The sequence below is a fragment of the Botryllus schlosseri genome, chromosome 2 (genome assembly GCF_051294905.1).
Source record: "Botryllus schlosseri isolate E-star chromosome 2, Bs_hap1, whole genome shotgun sequence".
In the NCBI taxonomy this organism is placed as follows: Eukaryota; Metazoa; Chordata; class Ascidiacea; order Stolidobranchia; family Styelidae; genus Botryllus; species Botryllus schlosseri.
This window is the reverse complement of record NC_137237.1, coordinates 27,982,732-28,000,995: the sequence shown is the minus strand read 5'-3', so window position 1 is coordinate 28,000,995 and position 18,264 is coordinate 27,982,732. Positions and strand designations below refer to the sequence as shown.

General features: G+C 40.6%; 1 protein-coding gene across 1 annotated transcript; it reads left to right on the top strand.

The window, feature by feature from the left end:
- The first annotated feature begins 1,685 nt into the window (after positions 1–1,685).
- On the top strand, positions 1,686–16,356 carry LOC145457124 (mRNA-capping enzyme-like). Its single transcript, XM_080335292.1, has 14 exons — positions 1,686–2,029; positions 2,661–2,807; positions 3,314–3,478; positions 4,676–4,839; positions 6,704–6,762; positions 6,818–6,933; positions 7,345–7,513; positions 8,693–8,833; positions 10,385–10,563; positions 11,320–11,389; positions 11,852–12,019; positions 12,218–12,341; positions 14,937–15,062; positions 16,148–16,356. Exons 1-14 carry the CDS (start codon positions 1,908–1,910, stop codon positions 16,237–16,239), a joined length of 1,842 nt encoding a protein of 613 aa, XP_080191418.1. The 5' UTR covers positions 1,686–1,907; the 3' UTR covers positions 16,240–16,356.
- The last annotated feature ends 1,908 nt before the right edge of the window (positions 16,357–18,264 follow it).

Genomic DNA, 18,264 nt, shown 5'->3' with positions numbered 1-18,264 from the left:
CCGTAATGAATTGATATCTTGGTAAATTTGGAAAGCAATCTCAACACCTCGTTCGTACACAACACATTATACCAGGGGCGCGCAACATACGGCCGGCGGCCACAGTACTGACGTCTGTCGTGTCCACTGCTTTCTCACTACGTCAAATTATAGTGACTGTAGGTTATTTATTCCTGTTTTCGGACACAAATAATAGTTATTTTTAGTTATTTATCGCTCAATTGTTTTTTGTGTGCAATATTTTGTGTGCAATTTTGTGTGCAATAATTTGTGTCTGTCGTGTCCACTGCTTTCTCACTACGTCAAATTATAGTGACTGTAGGTTATTTATTCCTGTTTTCGGACACAAATAATAGTTATTTTTAGTTATTTATCGCTCAATTGTTTTTTGTGTGCAATATGCCGCCAGAGTTGAAAGAACCTGTTCACAACTTTGATGTACCACAGATTACTTATTGACTTCAATAGCTATATTAAAATACATTGCAATAATAATTATTTTTTAATTGTTTGGTTTCTATGCTTCAAACGTAAAATTTACATTAAATACGATTTAATCCTTATATATAGGTGGATAAATTAAGGATACCATATTTTGGAAACCTGAAAAGAGGACACTTTTTCAAAAATTTTAGACTTGCACAAGCGGAGGAAAATCCTGAAAAAATGGCAAATATTTCCCACTTCGTGGTCGGTTGACTAAAAAAAAGTCAACTTTCTGGCTCAGATCCCAAAATACAGTTTTTCTTTCACATTATCAGCTGGTTGACTAAAAAAAGATCAATCTAACGGTCCAGCTTCCGAAATACCCGCCGAATTGTTAGTTCAGTGCTGATTTACTGTATCGCCTCTCCAATTTTACCCTATTTTTAAACAAAATTCTCGAGAAAGACGACATTTCGGCGTCCTCCTAGGACACTTTCAAAAAAGTGAAAAAAGAGGACAAATCCTCTTAAAAGAGGACGTAATGGTAACCCTAGGATAAATACGTGTTTCATCTAATAAGGATCGAATACGGCCCGCCAAGTACTTCACTTTTCCCATATCCGGCGCGCCGACTGGAGAAGTTGCCCACTCCCGGCCTACAGCATGTAAATAAGAGGCATGCACACTGGATAAAAGAGAGGATAGCATAAAAGTAAGCGGCAAAAACGAATGCTGCATGTGTCGGTAGGCGATGTCGATATGTCAGATTGCAGAGTCCACTAATCTTGAGGGCAGACTAGACCGTCCTTAGCTTTGACCAATGATATATATATTGCTTTGACAGGCAGGCGATTGCACAGGCAGGCGATTGCACAGGCATTACTAAAAAACACCATAAATATCGCCAAAACCGGATCTCGACGGTTGCGATGACGTGTTAGAGCGGGTCGACCGAGTGTAGATTTAGAAAAATGGCCAGCACAACAGTATTTCTAGAAAAAAATTCGAATTACCCGTCATCTCGTCCGACTTCAAAAGTCTCAAAATATGGTAACCATACTGTCCGGTTAAAATCCAAAATCATGATTCTGTGAATCTGTAAAAATTATATAGGCCTACCAAATATTTATATAGCTCTTTAGCTCAGTGGTAAATCTCAACTGGACACTATACGGCTACCTAGCGAGGAGTACAGACATGACGGATGATTCATTCATTCTGCACTTTTTGCAGTCTGCACCACTCAGTGAGTGGATCGAGAGTGGAGCGGCAACCAACAGTGTAGTTTTATTCCTGTGTTGTTGTTTTTCACCCCGCCCCGGCACCGCTCAGCTCAAACAGCACCGCCTGGGTTTTAGCTCATTTCAAAGGCGTTGATAGATATTTTACCTTCTTAACTGACGGATTTACAGTTCATTACAGTTTATGTTTTATCCACTTATTAGCTTTTCAGTAGATACCAATAGATAAACCGCTGTAGAATGAGCGTACCTCCACGATGGCTACATTGCCCAAGGAAAGGAGCGCTAGTAGGAGGTAAATTTCTTCCATTCAAGACACCTCTTTCAACAAAATATGACAAAGATGTTCCAGAGGAATGTCGGTAAGTGTTAAGAGCTAGGCTAGAGGTACTAAAATGATAACGGCCTTGTTACCCCTAGCGATGCAGTGAGGCGGGACTGTTACATCACAGTAATGGTAAATACCATTTGGATAGTTCGGCTGTGCTGGCATGCTTTTACTTTACAGTTTACACTATAGTTAGAGTTAGAGGAAATGAGCCGAACGGGATTTATCTCTATTGCATGTAGTTTTTTTTTTTAAATACCCCGCTGTGATTCGTGCCTTGGTCCATGATAGATCTATGGTATAGAGTGGGTCTAGTGTTTGTCAAGTTACTCGGCAGGATCTATGTCTCTGGTGTGATATGAGTGCGAGTATTTTTCGATGACACATCGGCTGCTATTATGTAGACAGTTGGCTATTTGAACAATGGTGAGGCATGTATATATATGCAACCTTGAATTGTATTGGGCTTCCGTCTTTGGCATTAATTGTGAGTAGCCTCGCGGATTTTTTGAAATTGTCAAAATGCCACATGGTGTGTCAAACGAGGAGTCATCCCATCCCAACTCGGGCGAAATGATAGCCTACCAAAATTCCATCCACATTATAAAACTTAATATCACTGTGTCGATTTAACCAACATCTCTGATTTTTCTTCACAATTTCAGGTTTCATCCAAAGATGCTGCTCGCGTATCTTGCCGGATTAAAAGTGAAAATGTCTGCAGTTATAGATCTCACCAACACAACTAGATTTTACGGAAAAAATGAAATAACAGAAATGAATATCATCCATCAGAAAGTGGCATGCAAAGGGTAATATTCTGCAAATTTGTTTTCCTACAACTAGAACATCGATGAGATATGTGGATTTAGCTGCAACTCTCCAGACAATGTGATAATTTCGACAAATTGTAGTCTATTAGATGAGTGTAAATATGACTATCTTATCCCCATTAGGTGACCAGCACATCGGGTTCGTGTGCGTGGTGAGGCAGACTCTATAACCTCACTGGCTCCCTCCCATCTCGATAGTCGAACCACTGTGATGTTGCAGAGGAAATTAAACTGTGTTCGGTTATTAGGCCAGGTCAGGGGTCTCAAATTCGCCCATAACCAAATTTTGCCCGTATTTCAAGTGATCATATAATATACATTAGCCTATGATTACGTATAGCAAAACAAGCTATGTGTAGAAATACCGTACTACATTTGCATAAATCTGATTATTTCTGAATAGTATACTTTCATACATAGCCCCATAGTATGTCTATGTACGTTAGTCGGAAGCGTCCTTCGAGCTATGTGCATTGATGTTTCAGACACGGTGAATGCCCAGACGAAGAGAATACGAGACTTTTTGTGAACTTATGTGACAGACTGATTAGGAGCAGTCCACTCGCCATTATCGGAGTACATTGTACGCACGGATATAACAGAACAGGATTCCTTATTTCTGCATATCTGATTGAGAAATTAGATTGGAGGTAAGAAAATTCAGTGGTGATGTCCATGAGGACCGTGGCACTTACAGTGACTTGGATGATATAGGCTTACCTATATTGCTTTGAAACACCGGTGATTCAAATGATTGCGGACAGTGCGAAATAATTGTACGTACCGGTACATGCTTGCATATGCTGACAACTTCTAACATCTTTCACCGCGTCATCGACTTGTGACTTTGAAGCAGGGGTCGCCAACTCAAAACGGGTCGCGGGCCACTTTTCAAATTTCGTAGAGGCCGCGGACCGCATGAGTTCAATATCGAGATACAATGGATGGAACACACAGTCTAACAACCACGATTTTAAAACTTTACATCATTATAGCACTGTGCTCTGTGACATGGACAACGGGCATGGTTACCACGAAAGCTAAAATTTTTTGTCAAGGAAATCCAGATACAACAAAAATGTCATGACCGTCACTTTCATTCTATTTGACAAACTTGGAGTTAGCTAGACACGGTAATTGCTTGAAAACTATTTCTTCGTAAAGCTTGATCTTGTTTTGTAAGCGTCTCGGTCTTGGCAGTGTCTGGGCCATCGCAAGTGAAGGCAATAATTATGCTCATTCATATCAGCTAATTTTGAACAACAACAATATATCAAACTGAAATCAATTTCAGCATTTCAAAATGATTTACTAAGCGTTCCTCCTAAATCTCAAATCATGTCGCGGGCCGCGTGTTGGCGACTACCTGCTCTGAAGTAATTGGTACATTTTGATTCTCGCTTTGAGACATCTTCCAAGGATATGGTTCGAATTGGTTTAAAATCAATAATACGTAGGCTATTAGCCATCCCTAATTAAAGTGTAGCGATGGGATAAACTTGATGATGGGTACCGTACTTGTTTCAATGCCCTGCGTGTGCGTAGGATATCTGGGCCAATGATAACTTATCGTAGGTCGCCGACCGTACTAACATCTACCGGTATTTATATTATGGAGTCCTTTACATTTATCACTTGTGAATGTCTTGATAATTTTCCTGTATTAACTGTGATTTGTCAGACGTATTAGGTACTGGTTATTTGGAAGACTCCAAATCCATCGGCATATCCGCTATATAGCCTATCCGAATTTGCTACCGGTCATATCATTGACATAGTGGCCACTATCAGGCAAGGCCACGTTTCCGTTCCTTTAATATGCAACAGACCATAATATCCTGTTTCAGTGTTGAAGCATCATTTATGGCATTCGCTCAAGCGAGACCGCCTGGAATTATAAAAGGTCACTACATCCAAGAGCTGTTTCGGCGCTATGGGGATGCGGCCGACGCCCCAGCACCACCCCCTCTCCCACCCTGGCATACGGAATGTGACGATTCAGAAGCCAATGGTAAAATGGAATTTTGAAATTTCCCCTCTTCGTGCTGTTATGTTCATTTATCCTTGCTTACTGTTCTTTGATTTTTTGTGTCAATGCCAATTGTAATGGTGATCCTGTCAATTTAAGAATGTCTATGTTCAACAATCCTATCCTACGCAAGTATCCTATCTATGCAAATAGTTGAGGTTACTGGATATTAATTTCTAAATCTTTGCGGACAAAAGTTGTTTTCCCAGTATTATCAGGTGTTGCTTCATTCGCGTAGGCTATGCAGTAACGCAGAAATGATGTACTTTTGGTAAATTTGTAGACTTTGATACATCCCGTTATTAGAGCGTGGCTATGACCAAAAGTAGTCGTCTGTGTGCTCAAGTTCAAGTAGAAGTAATGTATCAAAATTTTACTCGGACGACAATTTTTCTGTCGGCTGCAGGTAACACACTCTGCTCCGTGCGGCTCCTTCCCATCTGTCTTATGTACATAAGTGGTCATTAACGAAGTACTTCTACTTTTTCGAAGTACTCAAGTAGTTTTCCTCCACTTCTGGTACTTACTCAAGTAGATATGATTTTCGGTACTTCTACTTCGAAATATTTTGTGATCTACTTACTTAGTTTTCGCTTTTTTCAGTTTGTCAAGTAGAAGTTGTTTAATCCTCCAATTTGGAAGATAGCTTGAGGAATTTCGGGGCTGTTTTCACTTAGTATCAACATTTAATTTTCAACAAAGTTGAGTAAAGCCCAGAATTTTTGTCGCGCTTCGCGCACAGTTGATACGGGGTAGGCTAACCAGTATGATTTCACGAAAGTATCAGTGAATATAGTTTAGGTAGCGGGTTGGCGTGGTACCGTTCACACCTCGATCATTGTCGCCCTTCATCCATATCAAATATTTCATCACAGTATATAATATTATGGCTCATCATAACGTTTGAAACTGATGTTTCGCAATCTAGCATTTACTGATCATATCGTAATCTAGCAGTCCATGGCATGTTCTAATCTGGAAAATTGGACTTTGACTTTTTTTAGTATCAGAGCTGTTTTAGCATACCAACCTTCGAAACTTTCTCGACTAAAGACGCTTTTAGAAATAGTATTTATATTTCACTTTCAATTCCCAGTATCATATACTTCGAGTTCTAATTAATATCAGTTCTTTTGTTTGGATAACATACATGTAGAAGTATGGAAGCGAGTGTAGTAATGCCTTTAATTTCCGGAAGTAAAGCTACACAATATGGGATTTTTACGATCCCCATATTTTTATTAATGTTTACTAATCGTGCAAAGTGTTTACTTTACACCGTATGCTATACCAATTTTCCATATTGCTCTTTGACTAAACTACGGGCCTTAAATATGGGGGGAAGGGCGCCATACCACGATATTTTCTAAAACGTTCTGTTCGAGTAAACAGAGGATTAGTATCGCATTTCCATATCAATACTGTCATTTTCATCCCATGATGTGGACGAATGCTTATGCTGTCGAAAATTGGATACCTCCTGGTATGCATCAATATAAATCAAGCTCGGCACCTTTCGCATAGCTCAATTTGAACCTTTTGACAATCCATGTGAACGAATTACGATCGTTTTCACAACTACTTACTTACTTGAGTAAATTTAAAGTCAGTCAATTCTACTTCTACTTCAAGTAGTTTTAGACTGCTTACTCAAGAAGTACTTCTACTCGTACTTGAGTAGATTTTTCCGTCGGTACTTCTACTTCTACTTGAGTAGCTTTCTTGACTACTTTGACCACCTCTGCTTATGTATGACTATGAGCATTGTGAAAGTATGTGGTAGCATTAACCACCACCGATTGTCTTTTTGATACTGCCTCTTTAAACGTGCAATTCCAAATTTCAGTCGATGACAATGGGCAAGAAATTCAGTCTGGGTCCGGCGGCCGTGTGCGGCACGTCAGAGTAAGTTTTTTGTTTGCGTTGGTTGCGAATCTGTGCCGATTTTCGCGTTTTTCAGGTGAAAGTGAAAACCTTCGTGGAGGGGGCCGACATTCCCGACGTGCAGCAGATATCGGTACAACCGACGTTGTCGCAAGTTCAAAACAGGGTCAAGAACATTTGCAAATGGCCAAAGTAAAGTACGGTTTCGTTTGCCTTGGTACCTATGACAGAATAAAAGTCGCAGATGAAGTAGCAATTTCTCAGGCGTATTAGGGTTCCGCCCAGAGTGTTACGTCAAAGAGGGTTGCCAGATCACAATGAGCACTCGCGGCCACAAATTGCCATGTCTAAAGCCAAGCTCTATTCCTTCAGTGATGTCGTGCAGGAAATTGTAATATTGTATTGGTAGGGTTTGATTAACTATAACCATTTTTAGAATAGATAGTGGTAGTAGACTAACATTATTATTGAAGACTGGCGCAGCATTGAACTGGATTTGAACTGATACAAATTGAATTCTATGTTTGGACTTGAGTGGGATTTAGATTTTAAAATATTGAATTTGATATTATCTGCTCCGATTAGCACATCTGATTATTACAGAAACGGATTCCCCGGCGCCCAGCCTGTTTCGATGACTTTGGAAAATATCAAACTGTTGATGCAAAAATCGTATCAGGTCAGCTGGAAAGCGGATGGTGTTCGGTACATGATGCTAATCAACGGAAAAGACCAAGTCTACATGATTGATCGGGACAACGCAGTGTTTCAGGTAGGATCCAAACACCTCGGTACCTAGCCCTTCCCTAGATCTAGTGTAGGTCTACTCGTGTTATACGGCCGATATATCTGAACTTGCAGGCTTTTACTAAAAACGGTGATATAAAATGAGTTTAGTTGCAATGCACTGGCAGTTTTGCTTGCTTTTGTAGCCAGTCAAACGCAATTGTGTGGCGAGATAGCATAGTGGTACAATCCACAGCTTCAACACCACTGGGTTGCGGGTTCGAGTCCGACCGAGGTCGACTCCAGAATTCCTGTCTAAGTGTTGGAGGTTTATCTAGGCTCCTCCGCGCCACCTCATCCACGTAAGCGGTGTCACATAAAAAGCATAGAAGTGGGTCGTGCTACAAGTCGGCAGTAACGGAATCAAAGATAAAGAATATCGGCCTGGTGTAAATGACCATAGTAGTCAACAAACACCATGAATACCACATACAAACAGTCCAACGCAATTACAAAACGAGTTCATGAATTAGCTTAGTTTGACACTTTTCAGATAAGCACAACTAATCCCAAAAACACCCAAATCGATAAAATAGGACTATTGTAGGCAAAATTTGTTCAATAACCTGTTAATAATTTTTACAACAAACAATCTGTTATTATTGCCAAATTTCTTCCCCATACATTTACTGACTTTCACTCCTGATGAGAATCGGCCGAAAAGCTTCGAGTACAATATATTTTTCAATATTAACGTTGTTGATTGCAATATTGACGTTCTGTACTTGTAAAAGCCTATTTGGAGCAACTTTCATGATCTATGGTCCGATTAGATTTATTCATTCTGACCACCGTCACCATCACCAACTTGGTCAATTTTCATGGAAGCAGCCGACGTGTGGCAGCATTTGGATCAAGTCCTATTTTTCATACTGTTATCATATTTTTACTCTAGCGATTAAAATAAATTTCAAGTCCAGTAACGCAGAATTTCAAAGTGACCCGAGTCGAGTCATCTCAAATTCTGCGACTTCCAGTCAAGTCAACTCCGAGTCGTTCAAAAAATATTACTGCAGCCAAATCATGTCTCAAGTGATCCCAACACTGATCTGCTGTCGTGGTCTTTTACCTATGTCTGGCCTGTTCGCCTTAAAGTTTGCCCTACCCAATAACATTTGTTTTTGTTGCGAGGCACAGGTTTTTACTCCATGCTTGCTGATTACAGATATCCAACCTCGAGTTTATTCACCGTAAAAATCTTCACGACCACTTGACGGACACCCTCATTGACGGGGAAATGATTCTTGATACTGTGAACGGGCAGACCGTGCCAAGATATCTTATGTACGATATTATATTGTTCTCGGTGAGTTTGAGTGACCTTGTTTTTATATTATTTATATATATATATCGCCGATATAACATATTTTTGTCGGTGGAGCTGATGATTTATGCTGACTTAGTTAGCTACACAGGGGCTCTTAACCTGTAGTCCAAGAGTACTTTGAAGAGGTCTATTGAAACCCAATCATGAAACTACAACTATAAAACTATGTCGTCCTTATTTTTGAACCACGACTGTCTTATATACAGTGCTCAAAACCGGTCACAATAGTAAACAGACGATGCTAACGCTAATATGGTAGATCTTTTTTAGTCATCACCTTCCCAAAATTTGCAATTAGGGAGTCCACGCAGACACAAATTTTTGGGTCCGCGTTAAAAATAGGGGAAAAACCGCTTGACCAGAATTTGATTTACAATAAAGTACTTGCTAAGTTGATTTAGAGCAGTGGTTCCCAAACGGTGGGGAATTCCCCACTAGTGCGGAATTTCGGGATTTCTGGTGGGGAATAGACTCACTTTTGCAAAAATCTTCACAGTAATATTCTCCTTTATTAAATGGCGTTTTGAAATGCCGATCGTATCTCGAATATTTCTTACCTCATTTGCAATTCAGCGATTCTTAATATCAGTGCCTCCAATTAGCGAGAATCGCCTGGATAGCGACACGCGATCTCCAGCAAATGTTTTTACTCATTTGCACACCATCATCGGTCACGAAACATAGTGATAGAAAAATTCTGCTTCGTTGTATTAAGAGCTCATATTGCTGAACATGTATTCAAGGGAGATCATGGACTTGCTAACTAATAGCACATCCGGACTCGTTACAAATGAAATTACATATTTATGTTATTTCAAGTTTTTTTAGTACTGTGCGAAAGTGTAGTTTACGGCGGCTTACATCTATATCACACGCATGAGATCGTCAACATCCGGAAGTTTATCTGACCCATGTATTATTCTGCATTTACGTACGTAAATTGATGCTACCCCGCGCATTTGGAAAATTTTCAAACCCCTCCTATTTTTCTGTTGGCTGCGCATCGGGGTATAGATACATATTTACGGGGGTGCGTTTTTGGTTACCAATTCACTGCTGTGGTAATTTTATTGTGTACTGATCAATTCCGGGGATCTTAACAATCACCAATAGCACGTGCTATTTACTAAGCAAAGTCTTGCAAAATTTTATTGGAGATAGCATTTTAAAGGGTGGATATGGATATAAAGATTTTAGGCGGGGAATGAAGGCTCGGAATAATTCGGAAGTGGGGAATTAGCATAAAAAGGTTGGGAACCACTGATTTAGAGTCTAGTAGCCTACTTCTAAACCGGCGGGCGTGTTTGTGGCTCAGCAAACACAGCTTTTCTTCATTTTCACCAAAAATTGAACTGGAATAGTCCTCATAAATCAGTCCAACAGAACTGCAGACTCTTTCATTTGCATCAATTCTAGGAGTGATGACATCATTGGACAACGATAAATATTGGTCAGGCTTTTTTAATGAATGTGTGATATATTATGAAATGACACCGTTTTTAATAGTTGACCAGGTCTATTTCATTCCAGGGCCAACCGGTTGGCGACTGTGACTTCTTGACGCGTCTCTCCTGCATCAAAAAGGAGATCATCGGTCCCAGACACGAGAAAATGCGGCAGGGCCTGCTGGACCGGACCAGGCAGGCGTTCAGTGTGAGGATTAAGGAGTTTTGGGACATCGCCACTGCGCATGAACTCATCGATGGACAGTAAGTTGGCACCTAGTGTCGAGATTTGGATTCAACTTTTGAGATCTCATACACACCTAAATGTTCTCCCCCTTTCCCTTGTAACAATGTAACATTAGTTGTTTGTGAGCAATGGGTTCCATTCCGTAAATAGATTATTTTTTAAACTTATCGGCCGGTAACCTGCAGCGCACCAATAAAAGACATGGGTTTGAGGCGTGAATTGGAAGTAAATGTGGATTTTGACATTATTAACCTAGCCATGACTTGTACTAAGGAGCACAATTACTATACAACAAAAGATGAGATCACTAGGTTATCGAACTATATGAAAAAGGATATGGTCTGCCGAAACACGGGCCGCTGCGTTTTCTAGATATTTCATCAAAATATCAATGAGTTAATGAACTGCGTCAGACGACTCTGCCAGATGGTCCAGACTGAAATTACGGTAGCAACGGTTTGCGAGGAATTTCAGTTTTTCACCGAGACATGAACTAACCGTATGAGAATTTTGACCCTACGGACAATATCAAAAATCTGTTTCTGGCAGTCAATTGTCACCAAGCAGACCGTATCAGCGGTTTGTTAGTATTAGTCCTACGCACAGCTTGAATTCTATATTCAAATACATGACACAAGGGCCTACCCGAAAGCCACTACTGTAGTCCTGGAACCATTGCAATATAAATAAATTGCGCAGAACGTTGACTACACCCATTCCTGTAGGAAATGTGTAGGCTCTGCTGCAGCTGACTCGGTGACGCATTTTTTCAGGTTTTCCAAGCAGATCAGCCACGAGGTGGACGGATTAATATTTCAGCCGGCATCTGCGCATCCGATAGATGTAAGTTTGCTGCACTGCCGTTGTTATGTGCAGTGTGTTTACTGGGTCTTGGTTTGTTGAGTCAATTTTGAAACAACATCTATTAAGCGACATTCCTAGATACACTAAAGTTGAAGCGCAAACCGATTTATGGCCATGTTTTTTTTAGTTTTTGTATCGGTTGATTCAGTGGTTCTTGAACTTTTTGTCCTCCATTGCTCCTTTTCAGAAAGGGAATGACAAGATTAAGAACCATTACAATTACGAATTTTGATGAAGTTGACAGTTCAAAGGACTACGTCCATTTTCCTCAATCGACATGGCTCGCGGTTTAAACTGCATATAAGTGCCAATCTGCAACTGTCAACTGTAAAAGTAATTCACAGAATAGGGGTACTTCAATTTGTGCTGTTACTTCATGTCGTCAGCAAGATGTATCGTACACGTGAACTTGTCTGAGGAAAACGTGTTTCTTTTTGCCAGCCGTACCGTTCTGGCCGAAATGACGACATCCTGAAATGGAAGCCGTCCACACTGAACAGCGTCGATTTCCGGTTGAAGATTCAGAAAGTGTCTGGCGAGGGAATGCTCAACGAGACGCTGGGGCTGCTGTACGTCGGCCAGCATGACCCGCCCTTTGCTAAAATGAAGGTGATAGCTAACCCAGGGCCGCTTATTTTTACTCAAAGTAGTTTGGAAATGATACTTCTATTTGTATTTGAGTAGAACATTCGTGTTGCTTGAGTAAATAGTACAATCAACCTACTTCCGTACTTGTAAAAACTGGAAGTACTACGTTATTGGCCACCTCTGGTTATCGGTAACCTCTTTTGAAATACTCTACTACAGGTGACAAAGGCATTACAGCAGTACAATAACAAGATCATCGAATGCACGTTTGAGAATAATTCGTGGAAGTTCATGCGAGAACGTACCGACAAGAGCTTTCCCAATTCCTACACCACTGCCATGTGTGAGTCTTAAGGTTTTTTTTGTGTCGACCGCTTAACTCTAGCGTAGTTCTGATGTTAAGTGATACGAGCATATCTTCGAGCTTGGATTAACATTCTTTGATACCGATTTGGATATGGACAACACTCTTGTTGGAATTTTTGATGATTTTTGAGGAATTGTATTCGTTTGTGAATTCGATATATGATTTCATCCGAAATCGCTAAATCCGTTCGGTCTGCTGTTCGGCGTGGAAAAAGTGAATGGTCGCATTGTGATATGTCATAGTTTCAATGCTTTGCCCATACATACACTCGGTAACTCCCAATTACAAATAGATATTTGGTATGCAGATCAGTTATAAACGTGATGTTGGAAAATGTCTGTACAGCAAGCTTGGCTCGTTTCCCACCATGCAGTTCTCCTGTAGCATTTTCAGGAAACCAGATATGAGATCACAATTGAAATTAGAGCATAAAAGTATTTCACAGATCAGCTGAGAATTAGAGCAAAGTAACTTTTACAAATCAGATTAGAATTAGATTACGAGCATTTCGCCCTGATTAATCTAATTTGGCAACTAGAATCATCTAGTTCCGTGGTTCCCAACCGGGGGGAATTCCCCCCTTGGGGGAATTTTGAAATTTTTAGGGGGGAATCTGGCTTCAGGGTTGTATCGGAAGATACACTGAGTTCACAAGGTTTTTAGATTTTTATGGTAGAACTGTTAAATATGAAACTGGTTCTTTGTAACTGTATGTTTCTTTGGCGGATTTTAAGCTAGGTAAATGTTTAAATGCCCTCCGTAGATATCACACCCTCTGTTATGTTTGGCCATAAATTGTTTAGTCAATAAATGGTTGTGCGGTAATAAACACCTTTTTTAGTCACAGGCACCTTATTCATAGGGGGGGAATTTTAGCTCAAATATCGGCCAAGGGGTCCACGAGACGAAAAAGGTTGGGAACCACACAACCACTGATCTAGTTGTTCAAGTCTGCTTCAAGGCTATTTGTCTCCGTCGTGTATTTCCATTTCATCGCTATCTTCTAATGTTGGGATTAATAAATTTAAGTGACAAACTGAACTGAACTTTTGATAGTGCACTTATTGTCACTAATATGGTTTAACCCAGTGGTTCTCAACCTTTTTTGACACGCGCCCCCCTTGGAGATGGTCAAAAATATCGCGCCCCCCTGACCCCCCTTGCATTTATCGTCATGTCAAAAAGAGCACATCATATAATACAGAGGTGGGCAACGTTTTTGATAATCATGGCCGCATTTCGATTGCTTATGTAGCGTAAGGCCGCATTCCAGGGCAATGCCGCAATGAACGATCTGGACAGAAAATTCCTATGGTAAACTGTCCAGTCCATATCCATTCCCGGTGAACTCCGGACTATTCTACTTTTCACAATGGCCTATTGTACGCACCGAAATCGCGAGTGGCAATGTTATGAATAGTTGCCGGGAGGTGCATAATGTCGCGCGGAGCGCGAAAATTTTTCAGGGTTGCGAACGAATTGTTATTTCTTGCCAATTCCCATTTCGGCTCAGATTAAGAAGGGCGCTACTGCATTAGAATCGAAAAATGAAGTCTTGTTGAATTGCGCGGAGGGCGAAGAAAATTTCAAGATTAATTAAAATCTCTCGAAAATGCGGTAGTGAATTCGTAATTGCAATTTGCATGTCTACGGCCGCCAACACATACTAATTGAATTAGGCGTCGACAGCCGCTCAAATTCCCTTCTACGGCCGCAGGCTGCCCACCCCTGATATAATAGTATACATAAGGTATATCTTACGCCAATTTTGAATCTGCATTCCAGTTGTTGAGTCTTTTACATTGCTGACAAATTTCTCCAAACTTGTTTGAAAATAACAAAAAAAAAACATTGAACAAGACATCCATTAATTAATTTCAAGGTAGGTCACCCTGAGACTAATCCTGATGCTGGTAGTGAGTACAGAGAGCAAGGCGTCGTTCTGTCCTGCCAGGCTAAATTTGATCAGTTTTGGAAATGAATTAAATTGTGTTGATTTATAGTCTAATTGAGGGCGAAACCGGGCAACCTATGTTGCATCTAAGTCTGTCTTAGGCAGTGCAGTTCGCAAGCTACTAACAAGAGCTGCCCAGCGCGACAAGCTTTAGGCTACTGTCAAAGCTATGAAGCAATGAATGACTTACACGTGGGAATTGCTCTCTATATCTCCAAAGAGATTCAAAAATTTGCTCAAATGAAGTTGAAATCAGACTATACTCCGTTGAGCGCGGTTTCTAGAGTTTGTATTTTGCAAGCTTTCTTGAATATGGAATAAATTTCATCTTCATTAATCGTCTTCTCCTAATGGATGTGAAACACATGTTCAGACACGTACAATTTATACTGACTTTGTCAATTTCTCGCGCCCCCCTATACTGACTTCGTCAATTTCTCGCGCCCCCCCTGAGAGCCTCTCGCGCCCCCCAGGTTGAGAACTCCTGGTTTAACCGGAGTATTTTAGATGTTGATGTCAAATGCAAATTGATCGGCTGCTATTTCGTCCCTCTCCCACTTAACCCTGACAGCACCCTTGTTGAGGGGCTTCATTTTTCCTTGAACTTTCTTGTGCAGCTGTTTGTGGGAGCATCAAACATCCGGTCACGAAAGAGCTTTTGTTCGACGTCATCGACAAGAGAAGGTACCGGACCAAAGCGCCGGGTCATCAGCCCCATCCTGGGGACGCTACCAAGCGACCAAGTAAGTTGGGATATGATCGGAGCTCAACCGCAATTACCTGACATACAGACACGTGGTCAAGCGGGGTGCAAACGCCGCCAACACCCCTCCAAATTTGAGCGTTGGATGTTCGATATTGGTTTTCTTATCGTCAATGTAGCTGATTGTGACCGTGATTAGTAGGGCTATTATTTTGTACCTCAAAAACGAAAGATTTTGACCTAAAAAATTAAAATATTGACATTTTCTGACCTTCTAACAAATTTTTACGTGAAAAAACTTTATTTTAACAAAATCTGGCCCTATGAAGAATTCCAGTAGTGACATCACGTATTATGGTAGAAATAATTGAAATTTGTTGTAGTGCAACGAAAGATACTTTCCTACATTCTCGGGTAGGAAGTGCTTGTCCTTACTAAGTAGCTTGCCAAGAATGGAGAAAGAACGTTCAACAGCAGCAGCAGTTGTTGGCTGACAACACTGAAGTTGTGCGTACACTGCTGGTAACAAACCCTGTTGCTTCATTCTGGCAATGGTGTATACATCACAATTTTACATCATGCGCTTCTTGATATAAGAACCATGCAATGCCCTCGCAGTCTTGCTTCAGTTAGGATATTGCGGTGCGTTGAGCATAACACCATGTCAACCTATTTGTTTCATTCGAATGTTTATGATTCACAATGGGCTGTCTGCAACGGTAGGCCTATAAAGTAAGGCTACAAGCTGTAAAACGTCACTGACAGTGCAAAATCTACGACACAAGCGAAATTCAGGTTGCAAAAAAAATTTGACTTTGGCAAATAATTCTGACTTTTTTTACCTAACTCTACAATTTTGACAAAATGTAAAAAATCGTCCCAGAGTGATTAGCAATGAAAGTAACGACATAAGTCAATAATAATGATCGATCTCATAAACAAGGGCAATGTAGTTTTATAATTCTACATTCAAGCGTTGGCTTTTCATGGACCCTTTGTAACTAGTCCGCGTATGCCCCTCGTTTAAAACATTTTGCCCAATAATTTTCATCCTGGCTATGCATGTGGCTCCTGCGTGCATCTTTTCAATCGCCCAATCAAGGTATAATCCGGTGTTTTCTTTAGGCAACGGGTCGCATGCTAATCCAAAGCATGCTCGGGTCGACTCTAATCGCCTGATGCCGCCGCCGACAATTACGCCGCCCAAGAAGAAGTGAATCTGCCCGAGCGGGCCGTTATTTTATGAAATCTTGGTTCTATTTTTGATGTATGAACTTGTTCCAAGTCCTATTTGATGCATTTTGTTACGGAATTCAAATGGTTTAAGTTTCTTAGGCGGTGAGTGGTTTCTGTTACGGTTGAGTGGCAGATTGTGCTTACCATGGTTTGAATATGGAAGGTTAGATTTTCGCCAGTGACAAATGGTAGCAATCCAAAGGAGGAACCAGGTAGGCATTAGTGAATGACGAAATCTAGTAGACTATGAGTGATTCGGTTCTATATCGGATGTTAGGACGTCGAGTTGAGTATTTTGGCGTCTTAGCCGCATGAATGATCTGGAGATTCGATCGAGTAACGTTGCGCAATCGCCAATGAAATATAATGCCATTTACGCTAGAACAATGGTTCTCTACCTTTTTGACGTGACAGACCGAGGAACCTTCAAAATGTAATTGCGGCAAATGTATGCAACTCTAAGCTCAATATAGGATACTTCATTTGATGCTGCCATTTAAGTATTAGCAGGCCGTGTTATTTTTGGCATATGCCAAAACTGCCAAAAATAACTTATTTTTGGCATTTTTCGATTTTTATTTTTGGCAGTTTTGGCATCGTCCTCTAAATAGATAGTTTCAGCCTCGAATTAGTCACAAAAACGCTTTATTTCGGCTAGTTTGTCAAAAGACACCACAAAATGTGCAGCATCCACTTATAATCAGTGCCAACAAACAATAGGAAGAAAAAAAACCTAACGATTTCATAGGTTAATAATATCAAACGAAACCACAAAATTTGCAGTATTCATCGGAATCGGTGCCAATAAGCAAAAAAAAGAAAGAAAAGCCTAACAAACACGCTCAACAGCTCATTGTTACAGCTGTTGAATAGACTTAAATCGTTTGCACTGTAACAGTGCTTCCAAACTCAGGTCAGCTAAGTTTCTCCTAAATTCATTTCTCGCCCAGAGAATCTGGGAAATATCGGCTTCAACAGTAGCCGTTGAGGGAAAAAATGTTGCCAGTCATCCACAAAAGGTTTTCAGAGCTTCAAAATATTTGGAGGGCCGAACCGGCTTCCATGGATCATGAAAAGAGATCACTTCGCCAGTGCCATCGATCTCGTCGCGGAAAGAATTGTCTTCCCGATCCTATTCCAGGAGTTTCCTGTGTTGTCTCTCAACACATTCTATTTAGTAGCCCTACTATCATTTCTCCTTCAGTCTACTGATATATTCACTACACGTGGCTTTAATATTACAAACTCGCATGGAAGAGTCCTGGGAAGGTTAGCTTGTTTAAGAACATTGACGCAACAAGACTGTCTGGCAAAACGAGACTATTCAGCTCAGAAATAGCCAGACAGTTTGTTGCGTCACAATGTTCAACTCAATCACAATGCAAAAATCGTGGTTGATTTTGGGGGTTCCAGTTCCATGAGCAGTATATAATTTATATTTTAATAATCAGTACTGCGGTAGCTTCTCATTGATACCCGTTTTATCAAATTTAGCGCTCGACAAGCCGGTCAAAAATGGTCGTAAAATTGCCTTTGGACAAATGGAAAGTATGACGTAAACCAAATGCAGTCAGCCGTTCAATCTCGCTGTGCCCACACCATTTATGACACCATGCTTTCACCCCTAATGGGTGGGCTGGACCCAGATTAAGAAACCCGCCTTTCACAAACGCTCTTCTCGTTTGTAACGCGGTCCTGTTAACACAACACCATGAACGAAATACACTATTTGGCAGGCCGTTTTATTTTTGGCATATGCCAAAAATTGCTTATTTTTGGCATTTTCAAATTTTTATTTTTGGCAGTTTTGGCATCCCGCTCCTGAAATGCCAAAAATAACACGGCCTGAGTATTAGACATTTATACGTTGCTTTATAGAAATTTCTGCTAAGCGAAGTCGAAAAAACCGCTCAACTTGATTTTGATTCTTCTGTTTCTTTTGAGAGAAATGCGAGTTTACTGTTTTGCAGTCTCTATTACACTGCAAAACTTCGCTAATTTATACT